The sequence below is a fragment of the Mesoplodon mirus genome (genome assembly GCF_964341445.2).
Source record: "Mesoplodon mirus genome assembly, chromosome: 12".
In the NCBI taxonomy this organism is placed as follows: Eukaryota; Metazoa; Chordata; class Mammalia; order Artiodactyla; family Ziphiidae; genus Mesoplodon; species Mesoplodon mirus.
This window is the reverse complement of record NC_138988.1, coordinates 37,830,035-37,852,029: the sequence shown is the minus strand read 5'-3', so window position 1 is coordinate 37,852,029 and position 21,995 is coordinate 37,830,035. Positions and strand designations below refer to the sequence as shown.

The 21,995-nt window shown below is 55.6% G+C and overlaps 1 protein-coding gene across 10 annotated transcripts; it reads left to right on the top strand.

The window, feature by feature from the left end:
• The first annotated feature begins 1,376 nt into the window (after nucleotides 1-1,376).
• Nucleotides 1,377-16,197, top strand: HEMK1 (HemK methyltransferase 1, mitochondrial release factors N(5)-glutamine). 10 transcript variants are annotated; one of them, XR_014295525.1, is made up of 12 exons: nucleotides 1,378-1,502; nucleotides 2,520-2,906; nucleotides 3,416-3,507; nucleotides 3,824-3,917; nucleotides 8,167-8,301; nucleotides 8,550-8,698; nucleotides 8,998-9,047; nucleotides 10,071-10,179; nucleotides 11,028-11,123; nucleotides 11,292-11,405; nucleotides 11,560-11,710; nucleotides 12,721-16,197. XR_014295525.1 is itself a non-coding variant. In XM_082638657.1 (11 exons), the coding sequence occupies exons 2-11, from the start codon at nucleotides 2,697-2,699 to the stop codon at nucleotides 12,743-12,745; spliced, it is 1,074 nt and encodes a 357-aa protein (XP_082494783.1). In that variant the 5' UTR covers nucleotides 1,377-1,502; nucleotides 2,520-2,696; the 3' UTR covers nucleotides 12,746-16,197. The 10 variants fall into 10 exon arrangements, 7 of the variants coding, with proteins under 7 accessions (XP_082494783.1, XP_082494782.1, XP_082494780.1 ...); XR_014295526.1 differs by lacking the exon at nucleotides 12,721-16,197 and adding an exon at nucleotides 12,449-12,714; XR_014295527.1 differs by lacking the exon at nucleotides 12,721-16,197 and adding an exon at nucleotides 12,070-12,422.
• Nucleotides 16,198-21,995: the final 5,798 nt, after the last annotated feature.

The following is a 21,995-nucleotide window of genomic DNA, read 5'->3' as shown; positions in this document are numbered from 1 at the left end:
CGGCCCCGGATTGGCTGTCAGGCCCAGAGCCTGCCCTGCATTGGCCCGCTGGCCTGCCGCTCGGATCTGGCTCTGCCCCCAGCAAGAGGGGGAGCCAGGTCGCAGTTCTTGGAGACCACTCTTCACTGCCCGTGGGCTGTGCCAGAGTCGGGAGGGGGACGGTGGGTGGCCAGGCTTTCTTAAGGGCTACAACTCTGGTCTCCGGCTAGCCTGGGCTCCATCTCCGCCAGGACAGAGTCGCGCTCCGCAAACGCAGGTGGACACAAATTTGGGGAGATCACTAGACTAGGAGTCCTTGAGTCTGCATTGAACTCCGGCTCGACCCTCCACTAGCTTAGTGACCTAGAGCAAGATGCTTCTCTTCCCTGGGTCTCAGCTTCCTGCTCAGATGGGCTCTGGTGTGAGGGCTCTTGTTAAACGATACCCATCCCAGGCTAGAAATGAGACATCTTAAGAGAAGTTGGGGGGCGGGATGGTATTTTTATTACAGGAGTGGTATTATTGGACACCTGGACCCAAGCAAGCCTACATACACCCCTCCAATCCAGAGCTCGATCATCTCTGGAGAGGAGCCTTCTAATCCTCAGGTTTTCAAAGGAGCTTATGGGGATCACCGGAGTAGCTTGTTACAAATACAGATCCCCGGGTCTGGGCTGGAGCCCGGGAAACTGCATGCTTCATAGTAGTTTAGTCAACAGTGATCTAGTTAACAATAGATTAGGGGGCGAGGGGGTGGCATTGGCAGGCCATACTTTGCGAAACACTGCCATGAATTTTATTGGAGCGACTGAGGCCCACAGAGGGGCACATGGACAAAGCCTCACGATGAGGCAGGATTCAAACCCTGGTCTACTACTTCCAGTTTCGAGCTCCCTGCTCGAAAATGGGAGCTAGAGGGTCAACAGCGGCCCTGGGGTCCAGTTGCCACCTGAACCCCAGGTCCTGGACACTGGGTCTCACCCCCCAAATTAGTGCCCGCCCCCAACACTGGGACCCGCCCATGTGCCGCTCTACCAGCACACAGCCTACGTTAGACCAGGCCCCTGGGCATCGCGTCCCAACTCTCGAATTCAGAGCCGGCTGGTGACATGCCTCCGTTCGGGTTGGCTACACACCGCCCGTCCGGGTACCCAAACGCCATCTCGCAGCAGTCACCGCAGGCTGGAGCCTTATCCCTGCCTCGACATTCAGGAAGACCGTCCGGTCCAGGCCCCCGGGTAGCAACCCTACTCCCAACCACGCACTTTCCCGCCAGTGGACCTGCGGGCGTAGTGGGCGTGGCGTTCACATCCCCCACTGGCCGCAACTGCTTCCGAGCTGGAACACACCGGCTCCAGGAACTCAGGAGCTGGGCGACGGGGTCCGCCCGAGCCCTTCCTCAGTTGCGCCAACCCCGGAAGCAGAGCGTCGGAGGGAGCTTACCGCGGGTCACGCATGTCCGGGAACCGAGCCCGCGGCAGTTTCTTCAGGCTGGCGGGCGAGTGGGGAAGTTTCTCAGGCAGGTATGCGTAAAACCCTCGAGACCTCGAGTTCGTCAGAGCTCTGGCAGCCTTCCTTAAAAAGTCTGTACCCCCGTGGTACAGATGGAGAAACAGGCTTGTGGAGAGGCGACCTCGCGGTGCGAAACTGAGAGGGAAGCTGCGCCCCTGACTTCAGGCCTCGGCTCCTCCCTGGGCTGCCTCTGGAGTCCGAAGGACTTGTGTCTTGACAGGGACAGTTCCTAGCTGGGTGACTTTGGACAAGTTGCTTTCCGTCTCGGAGTCTCATTTTCTTCTGTTTGTCTCTGAAGAGCGGCACCTAGCAGGTGTTCAGTAAAGGCTAGTTTGAACCCTGGTCTCTGTAAGAGGAATGGAGACCACTGGTTTTAAACCTTCAGTTAAATTTGTTTGTGATAACTTACATATAAAATTAACAGAAATTGTCAATTTTTTATCTGGAAGTTTATGCTGGTGTTTAGGACTATGGGTTAAATTGGGTGGAGGGGTGATTTTCAGCATACAGATCAATGACAGTGCATGCAAAATGTCAAAAGCAAAGCTCCCAAGCAAGGTCAGTCTCCTCCTCCTAGTAATATTAGTCAAGAGCATATAAAATTGAATTCCTCTATATGTTGAGCTGGCTCCCAGGCCCTTGATATTCATTGACCGATGCACTGCTCACCGTGGAGTTTGTGTTATTTTCCCCATTTTATGGACGAGGAAACTGAAACACAGAAATAATGACTTTCCCAAGGTCACACCCTCTGGGTCAGATAGATCTGTCCAACCCCCAAGCCTGGGCCTGATCCACACCAGCCCATTTATTAGTAGGGACTGAGCTATGGGTTCCGATCACTTGAGCCAAAAACATGAAGAAAATGTCACTGACCAAGACAAGAAAACTCAGATAGGTTGGCGAGGGTCTAAAATGGAGTCAAAGAGGCGACAGAGCAAGAGCATGCCCTCTCTCAGGCAACAGGTCAGAGAGGAGTGGGTCCCACAAGTCTCAGCTACTCTCCTGGTTCTCCTTCCCTATTCTAGGACAGCCACATCTGAGGACCAGAGCCATGCTGAGGAGCCAGAGCCTGTGACCTTCTCCGTCTCCATCCAGCTGAGGCCAGGCACCATCCTCATCAGCTGACATCACGAGAAAGATTTGGGGACCTTGGGGAAGTACTCAAGGGATCCTTTCCCTGTGATGTGGGACGTCGGGGCAGAATGCTGAGGGTCCTCCTATCTGGCCTGGGGCGGAGGGGAGGCATTTGGGGCTGCACCTTCAGCTCATGGCAACCCCATCTGCCTCCGGCTCGGTTGTTGAGTGCCACAGAACTGGTCAGCCACTGGACAGTGGTCTTTGAGAAAAGGGGCATCCCTGAGGCCCGGGAATCCAGTGAGTACATCGTGGCTCATGTCCTTGGAGCCAAAACAGTTAAGTGCAGTGTTGTCAAGAGGGCAGAAAGTGGGGGGAGGGAAGACTCTGGGGAAGAGACATCCAGGCTTTTCCATTCCACTGAGAGTGCTGAGCTGAGAATGATGGGATTTTTCTGGAGGAATGTCTTAGGCAGATATTTATTTCATCCAACAAACTATTACAGTGTGTGCCAGGCACTAGGGGTTCAGGGGTCACCAAGGTGGCCAGTGTTGGACCCACTGGCATTGTCTACAAAAGAAACCTGAGGGCTTCCCTGGTGGCGCAGTGGTTGAGAGTCCGCCTGCCGATGCAGGGGACACAGGTTCGTGCCCCGGTCCGGGAGGATCCCACATGCCGCGGAGCGGCTGGGCCCGTGAGCCATGGCCGCTGAGCCTGCGCGTCCGGAGCCTGTGTTCCACAACGGGAGAGGCCACAACAGTGAGAGGCCTGCGTACCGCAAAAAAAAAAAAAAAAGAAAAGAAACCTGGGTCAGGGGAGCCAGCCACTCACATTCTCTGTGGGGCAGTTTCAGAGCCTGAGGCCAGGACTTTGGACCCAGCCCCTGACCCCTTGGCAGTTGCAGTATGTCCAGGAGCTGAGTAGCTACCGATTGCAAAGGTGAGCACCATGGGCCAAACCAGAGGGCTCTGTGTGGGGAGCAGGGTCCAGCTTCCTTCAGCTCCACCAAGTTCATGGTCAGGGAGGAAGAAAGTGTCCAAAGACTAGGGAGGTGTTGGGATGAGAGAGTGATGAGAGAGGGGTCATGGTAGTAAATAGGAAGAAGGGAGGGAAGGAAGGTCTTGGCTAGGAGTTCTGGGGCGTAGGAGACATGACCCTACCTGACACCTTTGGCCGCAAGTGGTATCCCAACCCAGACATGGTCTTGTTGGTCCAGGTGCTGACACTGATGATCACCCTGCTGCCCCCTCTGCAGGATGCCTGTGCAGTACATCCTTGGTGAGTGGGACTTTCAGGGCCTCAGTCTGAAGATGGCGCCCCCAGTGTTTATCCCTCGGCCAGAAACGGAGGTATGTGTGCCATCAGGACTGGGCAGAATGGGAATGAAGGGGGCTCAGCGCACCTGTCTTGTCCCAGACTTCCACCAGGGGGCGCTGGAGCCCCATGACTGCCGTCCTTTAGAGGCAGCGCCCTTCCTGGCTGGCTGAGTAGTTGAGGCCAAGAGGAAAGAGGTCTCCTGCTCACCTCCTTGACTGTCCTCACTTTCCAAGCCACTGCCCCAGCCCCTAGGCTGGCAGTGGCTCAAGATGCCTCAACTAGTGCTGCCCACCAAGTACTCAGCCGGTTCCTGTCATTTCCCTAGGAGCTGTCCCATGGGCCCATAGCCTACCCAACCCATGGGAAACAAGTGCCCTCCTCTTCCTCAGGAGGCATGGGCAAAGTGGAGAGGGCTCCAGCTGGACATCTGGAAGCCTGGTACAGCTTTGTGACCTTGGGTAGGTCACTGCCCCCTCTGGACCCAGATGATGAGAGGGTTGGGCCTCCAGACCGGGGAACTGGTTGGGACCTTTTACCTGTTACATCCACTATCTAGTCAGGTAATCACCTGTGTTTCTCACATTACTAGGACTGGGAAGTGTGTGGTCCCAGCGTGCTGTCTGTAGGTGCGACACCCTAGTCTTGGGAGAAATGCTTTCTATGGCCCTTCCTGGGCTTCCCCATGACCTTGTAGGTGGCAGGGCTGGGAGCCAGAGAGAGCAGAGCAGGTGGAGGGGTATGTGGGTGGGGGCTGGTGGGCAAGCCAGAGGGCACCAGGTTCTGAGAAGGGGTGTTTCCAGAAAGGCACACACATTCTTGGGAAAGATCAGGCCTCATCCACCTGCCCCAGCCAGGGACCCAGAGCCCCTTGTCACTTTCTCAGCCTCTCTCCCTCAGCCAAAAAGCCCTCTGACCCCACTTGCCCCCTGCATCATGTGGTTGGGAGGCCAGGTCCTTGCCTTAATGCCCAGTGTCAGGGCAGGGACAGTAGGGAGTCTGAGACCTTGCTGAAGTCACAGGGCTGCCAAGGCAGGGAGCATGGGGGCAGCACTCAGACATCCTGTCTCCTGGGTCAGGGCCCCATACCTTACAAGGGGCTGAACCATCTGGGATTGGATGAACCGGGATAGGTGCAGAGACCCAGAGCAGGATGTAGCCTGCTACCTGCAGACTTTTGGGAGGCCAATCTGTGGCCCCTCCAAGCATGCGACCTCTGGCCAGGAGGTCACTCACCATCCACTGAGGCTGCCAAGGGTCAGGGCATGGGAGGGAAGCTACCACGATGACCTTTGAGTCCCCTCAGAGCTGACCTGGCACCAACCATGTGTTCCAGGGTTCTGAGTGTTGGGTGTGGACTTCCGGCTCCCATGTGGGGGCCCCCCCTTTCCTGGGTGGGTCTGGGCCAGGAGAGCAGCTCTGCTATAAGGGGTGGGAGAGAGGAGGGAGGCTGCGGTTGGGAAGCCAGGCCCTTGCCTCACTGTACAGACGTTTCTCAGAATTTGCCAGGTTGCCCCAATGTGAAGCCGCATTAGGGGGTGCCTTACCAAGAACTTGAGAGGACGTGGCCTGTGGTGGGGAGTGGGGAGAATTAGTGCAAGGGAGGGACCATGGTGCTTGCATTCTCTCCATCCATTGAAGGGTGGTTTCTGATGATGGGTGCAGAATTCTGAAATGCAAAGTTGTAGGCCGTGTGTGGCCTGACCAGTTGCGTGCTCTCTGGGGATGGAGAGGTGGCTCAGTCCCCAGCCTGGCAGTGTGTACAGTGGGAAAACCAAGGCTGGAAGTGTGAGCCATTCTTGCCCAGCTTGGCAAGGTGAGGCTCTGTGAGGTGTGGGAGGCTCAGTGCCCTGCCTGTGATTAGCTTGAGGGAGGCAATGCTGCCTTCTTGGGGCTGCCTCATCAAGAATGTAATCCTAATGAGGATCCTTATGGCACTCAGGTCCTGCTGAGGCCTTGCGCCAGCCTCTTGAGGGGTGTGGAGTCCCGTTGAGGCAGTGGCTCCAGGCAGAGCCGACAGCTGCCTGCTCTTTGCCTCCTTCCCAAGTTCCCCTCTGCTCCGACCCTGCAGTGTTCTTGGATTCTCCCCTTGTTCACCTGGGAAAAGTGCCCTGGGTCTGGGACCAGCTCGATTTTCAGCCTCCCCCAAGGAGCCACCAACTCTAGGTTGGGGAGGCTCTTTACTAGGTGAGGAAGAGAGTTTCTGGACTTGCTGGGAGTGGTCTCCATCCCTACCCTCACCCCCCCGAACCTGAAGTGGTCCTACAGCCAAAATAACCTTCCCCGGATCTGGAGGGTAAGGGAGAGGCCAAGGGGCACTGGTGGCAGTGGGGGCCCAGTCTCTCATTTTCATGCCCTGCCCAGGGTAGCCATTCACACATGGGGTGTGTGTCTCCGAGGTCAGGATGTCTCTCTGAGGTGGCTGGCCAGTGTGGTTGACTAAGGGGTCATTCTCCAGCCAGGGTAGGTCTGTCTGTGGTCAGGAAACCAAGAGAAGTTCATGCCCCTGACAAGTTTCAGCTCTCCAGCTGGCCACTTAGTATGTGGCCTCGCCACTGTGACCACAGGCTCCCAGCCACAGCCCTAGACTGCTGGCTCTGTGCTGGTCCTAATGCTGTGGGCGCAGCTTGCTGCCAGTACTCCAGTTCTCCAGTGGTGCCTGGTACAGGGCTGGTGGGAACGAGTGAGGGGAAGCCCTCTCTGGCTGGAGAGGGACTGTCTCACTCATAGGCAGTAACTTGTTTGGTGCAGAAGGGGCTTGGAACAGAAAAGGTTGGACCCACTGGCCAAGTTCTACCTGCCTTGGACTTGCTACCCTGGGGACAGGTGAACTTTGCTCCCGGGTTGGGATGAAGGATGAAATACTTTTGGGGACTCAGCACTGAGCAGCTTATGTGGAAAATGAGTCTGAATGATCTGGAGCCCTCTGCTCTATCAGGGCCTAACTGTTGACACTGGGGCTTGGGGGAAGCTGGGGGTCTGAGGCTCAGGGTAGCTTCCTGTGGCCACTGAGAGCTTGCCCAGCACTTGGGAAGTAGCCAAGAGGCCGCTCTGTGGGCCAAGCCCTGCCTGTGTGGGACACGCCATGACGGGTTAGATTCCTGGTCTTCACGTCATGGAGCATTCAGTTTGGTGGGAGAAGCACGCCCCATCCTAGACCTTAGGCCCACGGTGAGGAAGGTCATGGTAGAGAGAGCCTGGAGGAAGTAGATCTCTTTCAGATGAGGGAAACACCCACTTCCTGACTCCTCCCCTCATTCCCTGAGCCAGCCCTGCCTGGAACCCCAGGAATCCTCAGCCTCTAGGGGGGCCTTTCCTGCCCTCATCCAAAGGGCAGGTCCCTTTGAGAAGGGACACACTGCCCTTTCCCTGCTCCATGCCTGGCTACTTGGGCTCCCACTCTGTTGCTGTTTAGAAACATTTTGGCCAATGCACAGCAGCGGCCCTCCACCCTCACCCTATATTGGCTTCCATGCACAGTCCTCAGGTGACAGGTGGGTGGGTGAGACTTGAAACTCTGTTGTTTCTAAAGTGACAGTGTCTGAAAGTGTCCCCCTGCCACCAAGGCAGGTACGGTGCAGTTAGGCACCTCTTCCCATGCCATGCCCACTTACCCCATGCCCTGTGTGTGCCACAGCCCCCTGCAGATATGGGGCTCAGGTAGGGCTGTCATCCCCCTGCCCCTCCATGGAGGGAATTTCCTGTCCCTTTGACCTGGGAGCCTCTCTGGGGAGGCTGTGAGGAAGCTGGGGACACACTGACCCCTGATTCTTGGCCACCATGAGCTGCAGGCCAGGTTCCCAGCGGGGCCTTGACCCCTGGACCTCACTTTCCTCATGAGGATCTAACAGATTAATACAGGGAAACCTCCAGAAGCAGGGCCAGGCACAGAGGGGATGGCCAGGGACCATTAACTATGATTCTTAACATTGCTGTAAGCACAAAACAAAAGGATGTCTGTAAAAGGATTAGCTGAGGCTTACTGAACACTTAGCATGTACCAGGCATGAGATCAGTGCTTCATGAATGTGCTTCTGTTAAATCTCCACCTGCCCCCAATGAGGTGGGTTATTCTCAACTGTGCTCAAGTTTACAGATGGGGAAGCGGAGGCATGGAGAGGCAGTGTGACCTGCCCATGGCCCCAGCTGACAAGGAAGTTCAGTCTGGCTTTAACCATCCCCCTTCTACATTCACACAGTGGGTAACTATGCTTGGGCCTCTGTGCCAAGACCCACAGGGGTCAGGTCAGCACCAACTCTGATCAAGATCTATCTACCTTGCAGGAGCTGGTTGAATGGGTGCTGGAGGAGGTGACCCAAGGGCCCCGTGTGGTGGGAGCTCAAGGTGGCCCCCTCATCCTGGAGGTGGGCTGTGGATCAGGAGCCATTTCCCTCAGCCTGCTGAGCAAGCTCCCCCAGGTGAGCCCCCTATGCATCCCTCCACCCCACCGTGGGTAGACTGACTGGCACTTACTGTCGTTCCTGCTGATCCCTCCCCAACACACTCTGCTAGAATTACTTGAGAGGAAATGACCGAAAATAGGAGGAAGACAGAGCTGCTCCAGCCCACCATGGTCACAGCCTTTAAGTCCCATCCCCTTCCATCTGCCCAGACCCTGGCCGCAGAGGAAGAAAAGCTACTGAGTATTTCCCTCCTCTTCTAGCAGAGGGTTGAAGAGGGCTCTGGTCCCCAGGCCTGGCCTTTCCGAACACCCTGTCTCCCATGGACCTTTTGTTTGTTCTTGGGGCAGAGCCGAGTCATTGCTGTGGACAAGGGAGAAGCTGCCATCTGCCTGGCCCATGAGAATGCTCAGAGGTAGGGGGGCTTGGGGGCAGAGGGTCAGGGTAGGGGGAGTCAGACTTTAGGTCCTGATCTCAACCTCTATCGAGGTATCAAACCCGCCGATGTCTACCCCCAAGAAGGAGGAGGCAGTGGGGGAGGCTTGACGTAGTTCCCACAGGGTTACAAATGGACAGTGGACACCAGGTATCTTGCTGGTCCAAGAAGGGTTTATTCTCCCATTCTTTGTAGCTGAGGGTAGGAGTCTGTCCCCACCCCTGCCCTCACCTCCTGTCCCCCTCCCCATGCTTACCTTTACCTTCCTATCTCTCCAGGCTTCGGTTGCAGGACAGGATCCAGATCATCCCCTTCGATGTGACCTTAGGTACTTTCCCCACCCATCTTCCCTGGGTGGGGATCCTGGGTCCAGATGCTGATGGGTGGATGAAGCACTCTGCAGAGAGAGAGGGAGGGCTTGCGCGCGCGCACACACACGCGCACGCGCACGCGCGCGCGCGCGCGCACACGCACACGCACACACACACACACACACACACACACGCACACGCACACGCACACGCACACACACACACACACACACACACACCACCCTTCCCCACCCCCAATCCTTGCTGAGGACAGGCAAGTCCCTGTTGCCTCCTGGGCTGACCTGACCCATGAAGGGACCAGCCACAGGATGTTTCTTACCTTTCGTATCCCGCATAATTAATGAATTTAGCTAGGGCTTGTTTGTTGTCAAGAAGTAAGCAGAAGCTCAAGAGATAGCCTTTAGGACCAAAATACTTGAGTGCCCGCCCCCGCCTGGCCCAGGCACAGCACGACTTGGCTGCATCCTTTACAGAGTGCCCTCAGAGTTCTGGCTCCAGCTCTGGCTCTATCACATGCCCACAGCATCCTTGAGCTTCATGTGCCCCCTCCATGGAGTGTGATAGCTGGCGCAGGGTGGGGCCAGTAAACAGAGCCACTAGGAATCAACTGACTGAGGCCAGGCCTGCCCTCCATACACTCAGTCCATGTTGGCTATGAGGCAGAGTGTGGCAAGGCCAGCGGGGTGGCAGAGAACAGAGGCGCTTGCTTTGTCAGGCAATCAGAGACGGCTGCCTGAAAGTGGCACTTGATCTGAGTCTTGCTTATTGAGGAAGTTTTTGATAGGAAGAAGAGAAGGCAAGGACACTCCAGGGGGAGAACTCCCATGTCAGAGCATACACACTCCCAGCCAGGCTGCTGGCTGGGGACACTGGGCACTAATCTACAAGTCTAGTTTATTGGGTCCAGAGATAGGCCTAAGTTGTGGCTTTGGGAGAGGGATTACCCAAGGGACATAGCAGTGCGTGGAGCTTCCACCCTTTACCTGCCATCCTCTGCTGTGTGTTCCCTTTGACCACAGAGGGGAGCTGGGCACATCTTCTACCCTGCGGCCCTGTGGACCTGGTCGTCAGCAACCCTCCCTACGTCTTCCACCGGGACATGGAGAAGCTGGCCCCTGAGATCCTCAGGTATGGGGTAGACCAGGGAGGCCAGGCCTGAGAAGCCCTAATGGCATGGGTCTGCCCTGGAGGACCATACTATCAGGAGGGATGGGGAGGCTGGGGGGCTAAACGGGGCAGTGGTGTTGAAAGAGAGGCTCACTATGGAACCCACAGACCTACTTTGGTTCAGCATCTGCCTTCCCACTTAAGACCACTGAACCTCTCTGAGCCTCAGTTTCCTGCCTCTGAAAGGGGAGTGGTAGAGCTTTGCTGGGCCATGGGGAGGACTCACTAATGACTAAAATATCAGACTACAGTATACAACACATAGAAGGTGGTCAGATGGGTGCATCATTTTCCAGAAGACTGAGGCCCAGAGAGGGAAGGGACCTTGTCCAAGGTTGTGTGGGGGCTTAGCAGGAAAGCTGGGACTAAGACTCTACTCCAGGCTTTGCACTGAACCATCCTGTTCTCAAACGGTCTGAGAACCAGGGGTAGCCCAGCAGCCTCTGGATGAGGCAGTGGTAGTGAGTGTCAGGGTGCTGGCTTCCAAGTTCCTGGCTCTCAGGAGTGGTCAGGGCCAGTTCTATGCCTCCCCAAGCCAAGAATAGGAACATCCTTGTTGTGGGGAGACCCTCATGCCCTGGGGGTAGTCAGTCAATGGGATTCGCTGAGCATGCCCAGCACTGCCTGGTAGGGGGCTGCCTGTAGGAGGTAGGGGAATAGGAGCTGCCATCATTCGGGGTCCTCAGACTTTCTTCTCAGCCCAGAGTGTAAGTTCCACAGAGCCCTCTTTGTGGAAGTGCTGGTCAGCTTCTCCATACTTTTCAGATACCCCACCCCAGGCCCTTAGCTCTCACTGTTTTCCCCTTCAGCTATGAAGATCCATTAGCCCTGGACGGTGGGGAGGAAGGCATGGACATCATTACCCACATCCTGGCCCTGGCACCTCGGCTCCTGAAGGACTCTGGGTATGGATGGGGTGTCTCCTGAGTCTGACCTCAACAGCCTCCTCCCCTCCCAGTATGTACTGGGCCTGCCCTGGGCGTCATTCTGCCTCCTCCCCTCCCAGCCGGGACAACCCAGAAGTGCAGGTCCAGCCCTGCCCAGCTGAGCTGACCCATTTCTCCCCCACCTAGAAGCATCTTCTTGGAAGTGGACCCAAGACACCCAGAGCTCGTCGGCAGCTGGCTTCAGAGCCAGCCTGACCTGTCCCTCAATCTTGTGGCCGTGCGCAGGGACTTCTGTGGGAGGTGAGACTCTACCCTCCCCCCAGTCCCCACAGCCATGCTGGTCCTTCCACTCAGACTATCACAGCTCTGGCTGTGGGGCAAGCGTGCGGTTCCCACCCCCTGCTCATTCCCCAGGACCCAGGCAGTAACTCGCCCCTTGTCCCTGTCTCCTTAGGCCCCGGTTCCTACATATCAGGAGGTGTGGGCCACAGCATGGTTGCCCTGTGGATGCCTGGCCAGGGCCCCAACCTGCCAGAGCGCCTGGCTGACATTTCTACCTTGAATGCTACTTGGAGGGAGGTGGATGGTGCCTTCCAGAACCCCAGGTGTTTGTGGCATTTCCCATGGCTATGTGATTCTCCATGCTCTACATTTCTAGGAGACTTGGGAATAGGCACAAGGGCGGGGCTGTCCTTCCTGGGCCAGCAAAGAGCAAGAGCACCCACAATCCAGCTTAGGAGCTCAGCAGACCGGATTCCCAGTCTGGCCCCATCGTGTCACTGTAGCCAAGGCAGGTTGCTGTGTCTCTGTGGGTGGAATTGCTCTAGGGATGTTGGGAGATAGGGCCAATAAAGTGGCAAGAGACCAGCAAGTGGTGACCTAATGTTTTATTATGATTTGTGGGTCCCCTGACCCCTTGCCCTTAGGCAGTGCTGGGGGTAAGAGCTTCCTTCTGCCTTTGCAGGGCTGGCTGCAGGCCCCAGCTGGTGGTGTGGGGAGCAGTGTGGAGAAAGGCACATGGTTGCTCCTCCTGGCCTTGGAAGCCAAGCTACTTGGCACTGATCAGCTCCCTCCCAAGGGTTGGTGTAGCCCTTCAGTGGCCCAGGTGCACTCAACACACACTCCCCTAACTGGGCCTAAGCTCTGAGTGCAGGAACCTCATCTGAGCTTGAGCTTGGGAATGGCAGCCTACTTCCTGGTGGGGATGGGGCTGAGGGGCCTTGCACAGTTCTGGGGTCACATGTCCACATTCATTTAACTGAAAGCTTGAGCCAGTGAGGGGTGAACAGGGCTTGTGTTTACTTTTTATTCCCATAGTTTTGAGCTAAAACATTCCTTCCAAGCCTTGGGATTTCTGAAAACACATCTGTCCCTGGTTGGAGCTGGGGAGAGTGAGAAGCTGAGACAGAGTTGGCACCAGGTTTTGACCTCCACCCTAGCTCTGGTCTGCAGGCTTGTGGCTGCTGGGAGGCCCAAAGGCCCTTCTGTCCACAGCGACAGGAAACCTCCAGGTTGGCAGGTGCTGGTGTTAGCCTGCATCAGGGTGGGTCTCAAGGAACATGGCAGACTAGGCTGACTCATTCTGTTGGTCTCCCCTCCCATCCCCCCAACCCAGCACTTTCAAGGGCCTGACTTGGTGATGCAGTGGCCAGAGGCAGTGTGTGTGGTAGACAGCATCCTCTGATGGAGCCAGGATGCTGGGTTCTAGAGCTGTGTCTTGCAGTGGGACCTTGGGCAGCTCCCTTCCCTGTGAGAAGCTGGCTCTTCTGGCTCCAAGGCCAGTGCAAGATGGCAGCCTCATTTTACTCTCAGTCAGGTAAAGTATGTAGCTGGTATTCAGGGCCCACTCCCCAGGCAGGGACTCCACAAGAGAAGACATGGCCTGCCTGAGGTCCCATGATGGGAGGAGGCCAAATGGAGATAGGAAGTTAGGTCCCTGCCTTGGGAGAGTCTATATTTCTGGAGTCATACCTGGCCTGAGCTACTCCCTCGCTGTGGTTGAGGGTTGTATTTGCCTTAGCAGAGGCCACATTACAGTTCCCAGGGCTACCGTATCCTGCTCCTTGCCCAGACCCAGCTACATGGACCCCAAGCAGCCCATGGCTTCCTTTGGGGAGGAGCCAGGGACTCCCAGCCATGGCTGTTCCAAAAGGAACCTGGAAAAGCGGCGTGGGCTTTCAGGGCCCCCGTGTGCTCTCAGATCTCGGCCCGCCTCACCAGTATTGCCCTTCCTCTCCTCCTACCTGTGTCCTTGGGCTCTTGCTGTCTTCGTAGCATCTCAGGGTAGCTGCCCTGACCTAGCAGTCTGTTGCCTCCTTGTCCCACACCCCAACCACTGATGGCTTCGCTGATGGTCTAACCCTCCTGGCTTCAGGCCCATTACTGAGGAAGGGCCTTGGCAAGCATGTGGATATGGCTCCTCAAGAGTACATCATAATGGGGAGTGACAGTGTAGGTGTAGTTGGGGTCACTGAAGCAGGAGGCACCCTTAGGGACAACTTCCTCCCATGAGGCCTGACTCCCCTGAGAAAGAGGTGCAGGCCAAGTGGACTGGCAGGGCCGGGCTTCAAGCCTGCAGCCACTGGCTTGACTGGGACTTGGACGTTAAGCTCCAGTGTTGGAGCCACACCAGCCTGGGTACAGATCCTGGCATCTGCCCCTCACTAGGGTATGTCCTTGGGTAGATGACTTCAACTCTATCAGCCTTGGCTTCTAAGTCTGAGAAATGGGACCAAGTGCTTTCTTTATCTTAATATGATGATTTTGAAGAGACCATGGGTTGCCATGGGGCACTGTGAACGTTTTCACTGCTTGCCTTGGAGGGCAGACATAAGGAAGACCCTGTACCCTCATGTGTATGTCTTGTGGTTGGCACCAACACGAGTCAGGCAGAGACATGGCAGTCTGGAAAAAAGGGAAGGCAGGGATTTCAGTCTCGGGCTCTTGACTTCTCTCTGCCCTCTGGAGATGGAGCCACCAAGAGGCTGGTAGCCTGGCAGCCAGATCTCCCCTCAGTCCCTCCTTTCCCTCTTCACCAGGGCCTGAGTGCCCCAAGGTCCAGGCCAGAGCAGCCTGTGGCTCCAGCCCAGGGAAAGCCAGTCTCACCTGCCCTGTCTCCTCCCTCCTTACTGGGGCCAGAGCAGAGATGAGCTGCCTCCTTTAGCATGTGTCATGGAGCCCAGGAGGCAGAACAGCAGGAGGATGTGGGGCTGATGGTGGAGTCCAGGCTCTGCAGGCCCTTGAGGTCTTGAGGGATGTGCCTGCTGTCCACCCAGCCTCTGTCAGCTGGAGCCCCAAGCGTGGGCAAAGGGTGTAGGAGTCCCTGATGGATGTACTCTGGAAGAGCAATTACATCTCCTCTCTGACAGTTGAGGAAACTGACATTTTGCCTCAAGTTGTATGCTTTTCCCAGCTGCCCATGGCTCTTTCCATGGGGCCCATCTAGCTGCTTTATTGACATGTACCCTTTCTGTTCTTCCCTAACCCCACCTGGACCCTGGGCCATTAACTTCTCCCAATCCCTGCTCTAAACCCTTGTCTGGCTCCCCATGACCTGAATGTGGTCTCCGTGTCCTGCAGAGTCCAGATCTGAGGAGGTAGGGAAGGATGGCTATGGGAAGGGTCTTGGGGAGCCCTCCCAAAGCCTCATCAGTGCTCTGAGTAAGCTTCCATCAGAACAAAGTATTCCACTGCTGACTGGCTTTGAGAACTGCTTTAACCTATGCAGGCCAGTGTGTCCCTCCCTGCCCATCTTTGGATTCTTTCTTCCACTGCCCTAGACTCCAGCTTCCCTGCAGAACTCTCCATTCCTCAAACACCCCTCCTTCCCTTTGCCCAGGCTGTGCATTCATCAGAAATGCTCTTGCCCACCACTTGTAGTCCAGATAATCCTCTCCTTCAGGCTCCAGCACAAATGCTGTCTCCTCTGGAACACCCATCTGACCTCTGGGTTCTCCCCACCAGACCCTAGCCCACTTCTTCCAGTAGCAATGACATTCTGTCTCATGCATTTGGAAGCCTTCCTGTCTCTGTCTTCTCTCTGGGGTCCCATGTGGGTCTAGCGTACCCTAAGCTCAGTAAATGTCCACCAGTAAGCCAACAGTGTATGCGTTTTCTAGAATGGAGCTGGAATTTCCCATGTGGCTCACATCGTACCTGACAGCAGCTCTCGCATATTCTGGTCAGCAGGGAGAAGAAACCACGAGGGCTTAGCCTCCCACCCGAGCCAGGCAGCAGTTCAAGTTGAGCCATAGCCACTTCTTGGGCTACAGTGCACCTGATCTCTGCACAGTGGCCACGCCGAGTACAGGCCGTCCTGTCTGCAGCAGGGGCAGGCGCCAGGTTTCCTGGAGCTCTGGGCCTCGGCCAGCCCCCAGCCAGCATTGGCCAGAACAGCAGCCTGATGCCCCATCATAACCCCCAAGTCCTAGGACAGGCCATCTGGGCGGGGATTGGGACTGGTAAAGCAATCTTCCCCCTCCTGTAGTAGGCAGAATAATGGCCCCAAAGATGCTCATGTCCTAACCCCATAAACCTGTGAATTTGTTACTTTACATGGCCAAAGGGACTTTGCAGATTTAAGGATTTTGAGATGGAAAGAGTATCCTGGGTTATTCAGGTGGGCTCAATATAATCACAGGGATCCTTATGAGAGGAAGGCAGGAGTGTCAGAGAAGGGGATGTGATGATGGAAGCAGAGGTCAAAGCGATGCCATTGCTGGAGGAAGGACCATGAGCCACGGAATATAGACGGCCTCTAGAAGCTGGAAGAGGCAAGGGAATGGATTCTCCCCTAGAGCCTTAAAAAAGAATGCCAGCTTGCCAATATCTTGATTTTAGCCTCTTAAAACTGATTTTGGATTTCTGACTTCCAGAACTGTAAGATGATACAATTCTGTTGTTTAAAAACACTAAATTTGTGGTCATTTTGTTGTAGCAGCAATAGGACACTATTACAGATTTTGGTACCCGAAGTGAAGTGCTGCTCTAACAAATACCTAAAAATGGAAGTGGCTTTGGAATTGGAATTTGGAAATGGGCAGAGATCGAAAGATTTTGAGGTGCATGATAGATTGCCTTGAACACTTTTCCTCTGAGCAGTGAGGTGGGTGGGGATGGGGGTGGGAAACCCTTCACAACCTGGAGACCTGAGCTGCCCAGACTCCCTAGAGCTGACCCTTTCTTGGAGTGAGAGACTAGAAGACTGCCCAGGGTGGGACCCAGAGAAGCTGGCCCAGGCACTGGGAGCTGTGGGGAATGGAACTGGGATCAGGGGGAGAGAGCAAAGATGGCCTCCATGGTCTATCTCCAGTGGTATGGGGGCCACCCAGGACCTCAGAGGGGACCTCAGAGACTGGATCCAAACCTGGTCCTGACTCCCATGGAGTCACGTGGCTGACCCAGCACCCCTGGAGTATGTGATAATGAACAGGGTGTGAGGGTGAGCAGGTACTGTGCCTGAAATGAGTGCAGCAGCCCCTGACTCCAAGGTGATCCCTCCATGTAAGCCATGGAGGTTTGGCTCCTTCCAGCCCCCAGGCAGTGCCCAGCTGCTGCTACAAGCCTGTGCTGGGCTGTGTGGCTGGGCTAGAAGTGGGTCATTCCTAGGATTCTTAGCTTCATGATCCCCAGAGCTGAAGTGGCTACCTGGAACCTTCAACCCTATCCCTGATGTCAGCCACATTAGCCCAACTACAGCCTTGGGTGTGCGGACAGATCTGGGTCTCGTTTGAAGCCCTGATGGTAGTTGTGAGGAGAGCAGGGGTTCCTCTTTTCATCCCTCCCTGAGAGAACTGGTTATGCACCCTGCCAAGGAACCTTTAGCATCTTTGGCCTCATAACCAGGAATCCGATGTGTAAGAGCTTCAAATTCTGGGACCACTCCCCTTCCAAGACACTCCTCTCAATCATCCTATAGGGAAACAGTGGGGAAAGGCCAATTTTACAGTTCACAGAGTAGGAGAGGCAAGGGAAGCTTACGTCAGCCTCACTGGGAGCCCTAGACTGAGCTGGCTTCCACCTGGCCTTGGCCATGACTGAGCAGAGAGGTGAGGTGGCTCAGAGCAGCTCTGCCCAGCGGAAGGCAGGCCTTGTCTGGTTGCTCCTTCTCAGAGGCTGGGGTCTCTCTCAGAGACTTCGCCTTTCAGAGCGAGGGATGCCACTGTACTGCCCCCTGCTGTGCTGGGTCTATAGCCCTCTCCTGGGGCATGCATCTAGGGGAAGGGAGGGGTCAGGTCTCCCAGCCTACTGAGCCCCAGGAGCAGATTATTGGGACTTGAAGCACCCGCAAAGATCCTTGTGTGCAAATGAGAACATTAAGGCTCAGCAGGCCAGGGCTGGGGCTCAAACCCAGGTCTCTTCTCTACCTCCCAGCCTCCAGCCCTTTATCAGCTTCAGACCCCCAACCTGCCTTGCTTTCCAGGTATAGTCCTGTCTGCCATTCCTGGGAGTCAGTGTGAGGCCAAGCTACGTGGGCGAGTAGAGTGAACCCCGAGCTAGAGCTGCTTGGGCCTTGTTTGCCCTCAGACCTTGCAGCTGAGTGAAGTATCTGGGCAGCCCGCTGGGCCTTCCTCCTCCTCCTCCATCTCCTTGCCATCATTTCTTGAGCTCCTGCTGGGCACTGGGTTCCAAGCAGCTGCTTTACATTTATTGGTGTTAATTGTCACACAACCCCACAGACTGGGTTTTTAATCATCTCCATGATGAGGAAACCAAGGCTTAGCAGGGTGCAGTCACGAATCAGGTCCCACCGCTGGATTGGAAGGGAGGGTGAGGCCACCACTGGTGCCCATTGGACTGTTCAGAGACTGAGGTCAGCATAGCTAGGTCCTGGGCTGCCCCCTGCAGAGCTTAGTGCAGTGGTCCACCTGGGCCTAGGGATCCTCAGAGCAGGAGCAGGGGTTGCCAGGGTTGTTCCCAGAGGGCTTTCCAGAAGCCCAGTGCCTACCCTGATGGGCCCTTCTCCTGGGGTGTGTGCAGCATAGGCTCAGGCCTCTTGTCTCCCAAGCCCTACTATGTGCCAGGCCCTGGGGAGATGATATCAGTTAGAAGAGCTTGTAAAATATGGAGATTGAATGGTGCACCCTGAACCAAGTGCTTCTGGGATTATCTTATTCACTCTCAAGACATTCCATAAGGCAAAGTCAGTGAACCCTCCCATTTTACAGATGAGGAAACTAAAACTGGGAAAGGCTAAGGAACCTGCTTATATGCTGGCTGAACTGAGATTCCAGTGCAAGCCTAATGACCCAGGGCCTGAGGCCTTGGTCATCACACCTGGCTTGAAGAGGGTAGGGCGCAGGACAGGGATAGAGCAGGCCCAGAGTGAGGACAGTCTGGGCAAAAGCCTGGATGCCTGAAGGCACATGGAGAGGACTGTGTTGTGGCGAGGTGGTGGTGGTGGTGGGTGCCTTTGGATGAGCTCTGAATGCATTTCTGGGTACCAGAGCCTAATTTAAGGGTCTCAGGGTGAGTTACAGGGTCAGGTAGGCATTGAGGATATTCTCTAGCTGCCAGGAAGAGGGCACTGGGGCAGGAGGCTGCAACTGGGCCAGGGTCTAGAGGCCACTAGGGGCTATAGCAGTGGCATATAGCAACAGGCCGCCTGGAACAGAACCAACTCACAACCGTTGCTGAGGGATGTAGGGTGGGGGGTGGCCAGGACCACGATAGGGCCCAGGGCTCTGACTAGAACCTGGGGGCCCTGGAGCCACCCTGAACTGGGCACTGGGGTACTAGGGAGAGACAGCTTGAGAGAGTGGGGTGCCCTCAGGCCATCCCATAGGCAGTGTCAGGGGCAGTGGGCAGGGGTGTCTGGAGATCCAAATGTGACCATGTGGGGACATAACCTAGAGGCAGCCCTTTAGATGGAGTTGTGAAGACCACCCTCCCAGGCCTGAGCTCTATCAACAACAGTAACTGGGCATCTCCATGTGTAATGGTGCCCCATGCCACACACACTTTGTCATAAATCCTCTGTCTGCACATGAGGGGAGCCTTCCTTGGCCCACTAGACAGATGAAGCAACTGAGACTTAACTGGTGCAACATCACACAAGCAGGAAGTAGCCATGCTGGGCTTTGAACCCAGTCCTCTGACATCCCAGCTGGAAGGGGAGTGAGCAGGCCACAGAGGCCAGCTGCAGCCCGGGGCCAGCTGGGGTGCCCCCAGGGCTGACATGGGCTTCCAGGGCAAAGAGGAAAGTGGTGAGTCAAACAGAAAGCACCAGATGTGGAGTGAGCTTCCTCCCCTCCCAGCTGCCCTTGGTGCCAAACTTTCACACCCCACAGCAGAGGAGCGCATGGGGGAGGGGAGGTCAGTGAAAGTGGCTGCTGCTGAAAGGAGGCTCTGATGTACTCAGGATGTGGGGTGGGACTGACAGACACCCAGACTCTGGTTCCCTGCTGACAGGTGGGTGAGGAAAGTGAGTCCCCTCGCAGCATAAGGAGGTGTAAAGCCTGCCATATCAGGTGGAACATTTCAGGTCCCCAGGCCTGGGAGGTTCTGGGAGAGGGTGCAGGTGGATGTGCCTAAAACCCTTCTTGAAGGCATTCCCACAGCTCAGGAACTGACCAGGGCTCCCCACTCTCTCTGCTTGCACAGAAATCCTCTGTCTCTTGTCATTCTGCCCAGCCCTCCTGCCCACAGCCCTAGAGCTGTAGAGTTTGTTCTTTCAAACCAAGTTTCACGTGGAACTCAACTATGTAGTTTTTAAAAGATAAAAGCATCATTTTAAACATAAATGTATTTTATAAGTTCAAATTCTCAACACTTTCTTAGCATTAAGTCCATCAAGGTGAACAGCGATGAGCACTGATGTTTGAACTGGGGGCTAGGATGGGAGTTGCAGTCTTATGTCAGCCTCAGCGTTCAGTGTCTTTCAGTGTTTGGTTTTGGTGGCACAGGACCAAATGACCCCACCAAGTGATTCTCACAGATAGGTGGTTACAAATGGTAGCATGTTTCTGGAGGGCCCCTTGCAGTCTCTTTCATTTGCAGGGACAGCAGGAGAAGGCTTATGTCCAGCTCAGCCCAAACCTGGTTCTCTGGACACATGGGTAGGATTCTAACGTATCATAGTTTGGTGTTGTGCCCATTTGAGTGTGTGTCTGCTTTTTTAAACTGGCCTTTTTCCAATAGTTAAAAATATGAACGAAAGAAAGAGGGAAAGAGAGAGGGGGAAAAAAGGGAAAGGAGGACGGGAAGGGAGGGGAAGGAGAAAGAAGGAACTCACGTGGGGCATCTGAGGATGCCCTCACTCAGGTTCTTGGTGAAGGCAGCCTCTGTCTCTCCTGGGAAGCCCACCCTGACTGCTCCACCCCTACCTGTCCAGGAGGTTCCAGTGCCTCCTCTCACTCAGCATCTGTCTCAGCAAGTGAATCTGGGCCAGGCCACATAGTTCTGAAAAGTCTCAGGAGTCCACGACTCCCTCCTGGCTCTGGTGTGGACCTTCCAGGTACCCAGTCCCTGGTTCTGGGGCAGGGAAGAAGGTCCCAAGGAGGGGACAGGGACTAGGGGCTTCCCCAGGCCCTATGTGGGATCTCCAGGGGTGGGAGGACTGGGGAACCCAGTGCCCCTGAGAGCCTGGGGTTTCTGTACCTTCATTTCTGGGAACTTGCTATGCTTTAGGAAGAGAGAAATGAGAAGCAAAACCCTAGGGCCCCAGCACCACCAACCCCCCTTCCTGTCTTCCTTCCGCTGAGTCATAGCCAAGAGCCCAGCACCTCTGCCTCCTTTGGGGCCATCTGGGTGGGGTGGAATTCAGAGTCATGTGAGGACACAGCATCTGGACAAGTCCTCTTTTCCTGCCAGTATCTGTGAGGGACCCTGACTTGCTGAGGCCTGAAGCTACCTCCCAGGTTTGGAGAATGGGTGACTGAGGTCCTTAAGTGTCCTGTCTCTCACCCATCCCCAGCCCCACTGTTCACCTGCAAGCACTGAGCACCAACTGTAAGCCAGGTAGGGTGGTTCAGATGGGGCCCTGTCCTTGAGAAACTCATGGATTTGGACATGGACTCCTCCTGACAGGCCCCTCATGACTGGCTGGGTCCTTAGGCTTGCTCTGGTCAGCAGTAGGGAGCCAGGCCACATCACACATGCCCATCATAGAGACCTGCACACCCCTACACAGGTACCCATAGATATGTGCATGTGCACAGGTGTGGGACTTGAGCATGTGGGTCCATGTCCATGATCACAGGTGTATCCACACAGGGCTTCCATTGGATGGGGGAGCTCCAGGCTCTGGGAACCAGGTCAGGACCTGTGTGTATGGCCTCTGTGAGGGGGCCCAGGTTGCTGAGGGCCGAGGTTGCCTTCCATACTTGGAGAAGGGGTGACTGAGGTTCTTATGAGGTATCACCCTGTCTTGGAGGCCCAACTACTGTCTCTGAGTTATGGGAGCCCATGGGAGCTTGAGTACTGTGCCCCCATTTCATGGAAAAGAAAGCTGAAGCCCAGAGAGGGCCCATGACTTGCCCAGGGTCACACAGCAAGTTAGGGGAGATCTGGGAGGGGAATGGCCCAGACCTGGGCACCTGTCCACATCCCTGACCTTTCTGGCCTGGCATTTGGGGCTTGGCAATCCCTGATGACCACACTGCATCAAACTCTGGGTTGATTCTCCCAGAAAATCCACCTAGGGACCAACCACAGGGTCCTCCCAAGCCTTGCCATTCCTAGGAATTTCCCCCACACTACACCTTTGCTTGGGCTGTCCTAGCTGCCTGGAATGCCCTCTCTCTCTCAATCAATCTCTGTCTATCTCTCTCTGATTCCGCAAATAAAATCCAAACTTCCAAATTCTGTTTAAATGGTTTCTATACCTTCTTTGACCCCCTGGAACTTTCCCCTGCCTCTAGCCTCCCTCAGCCTCTGTCCCTCTCACTCCCA

Coding starts and splice junctions, on each gene's coding strand:
- HEMK1 (XM_082638654.1), top strand. CDS start 2,697: ATGCTGAGGGTCCTCCTATCTGGCCTGGGGCGGAGGGGAGGCATTTGG. Junction 8,302..8,549: donor TGCTGAGCAAGCTCCCCCAG/GTGAGCCCCCTA, acceptor CTCTTCTAGCAG/AGGGTTGAAGAGGGCTCTGG. Junction 11,124..11,291: donor CGGCTCCTGAAGGACTCTGG/GTATGGATGGGG, acceptor TCCCCCACCTAG/AAGCATCTTCTTGGAAGTGG.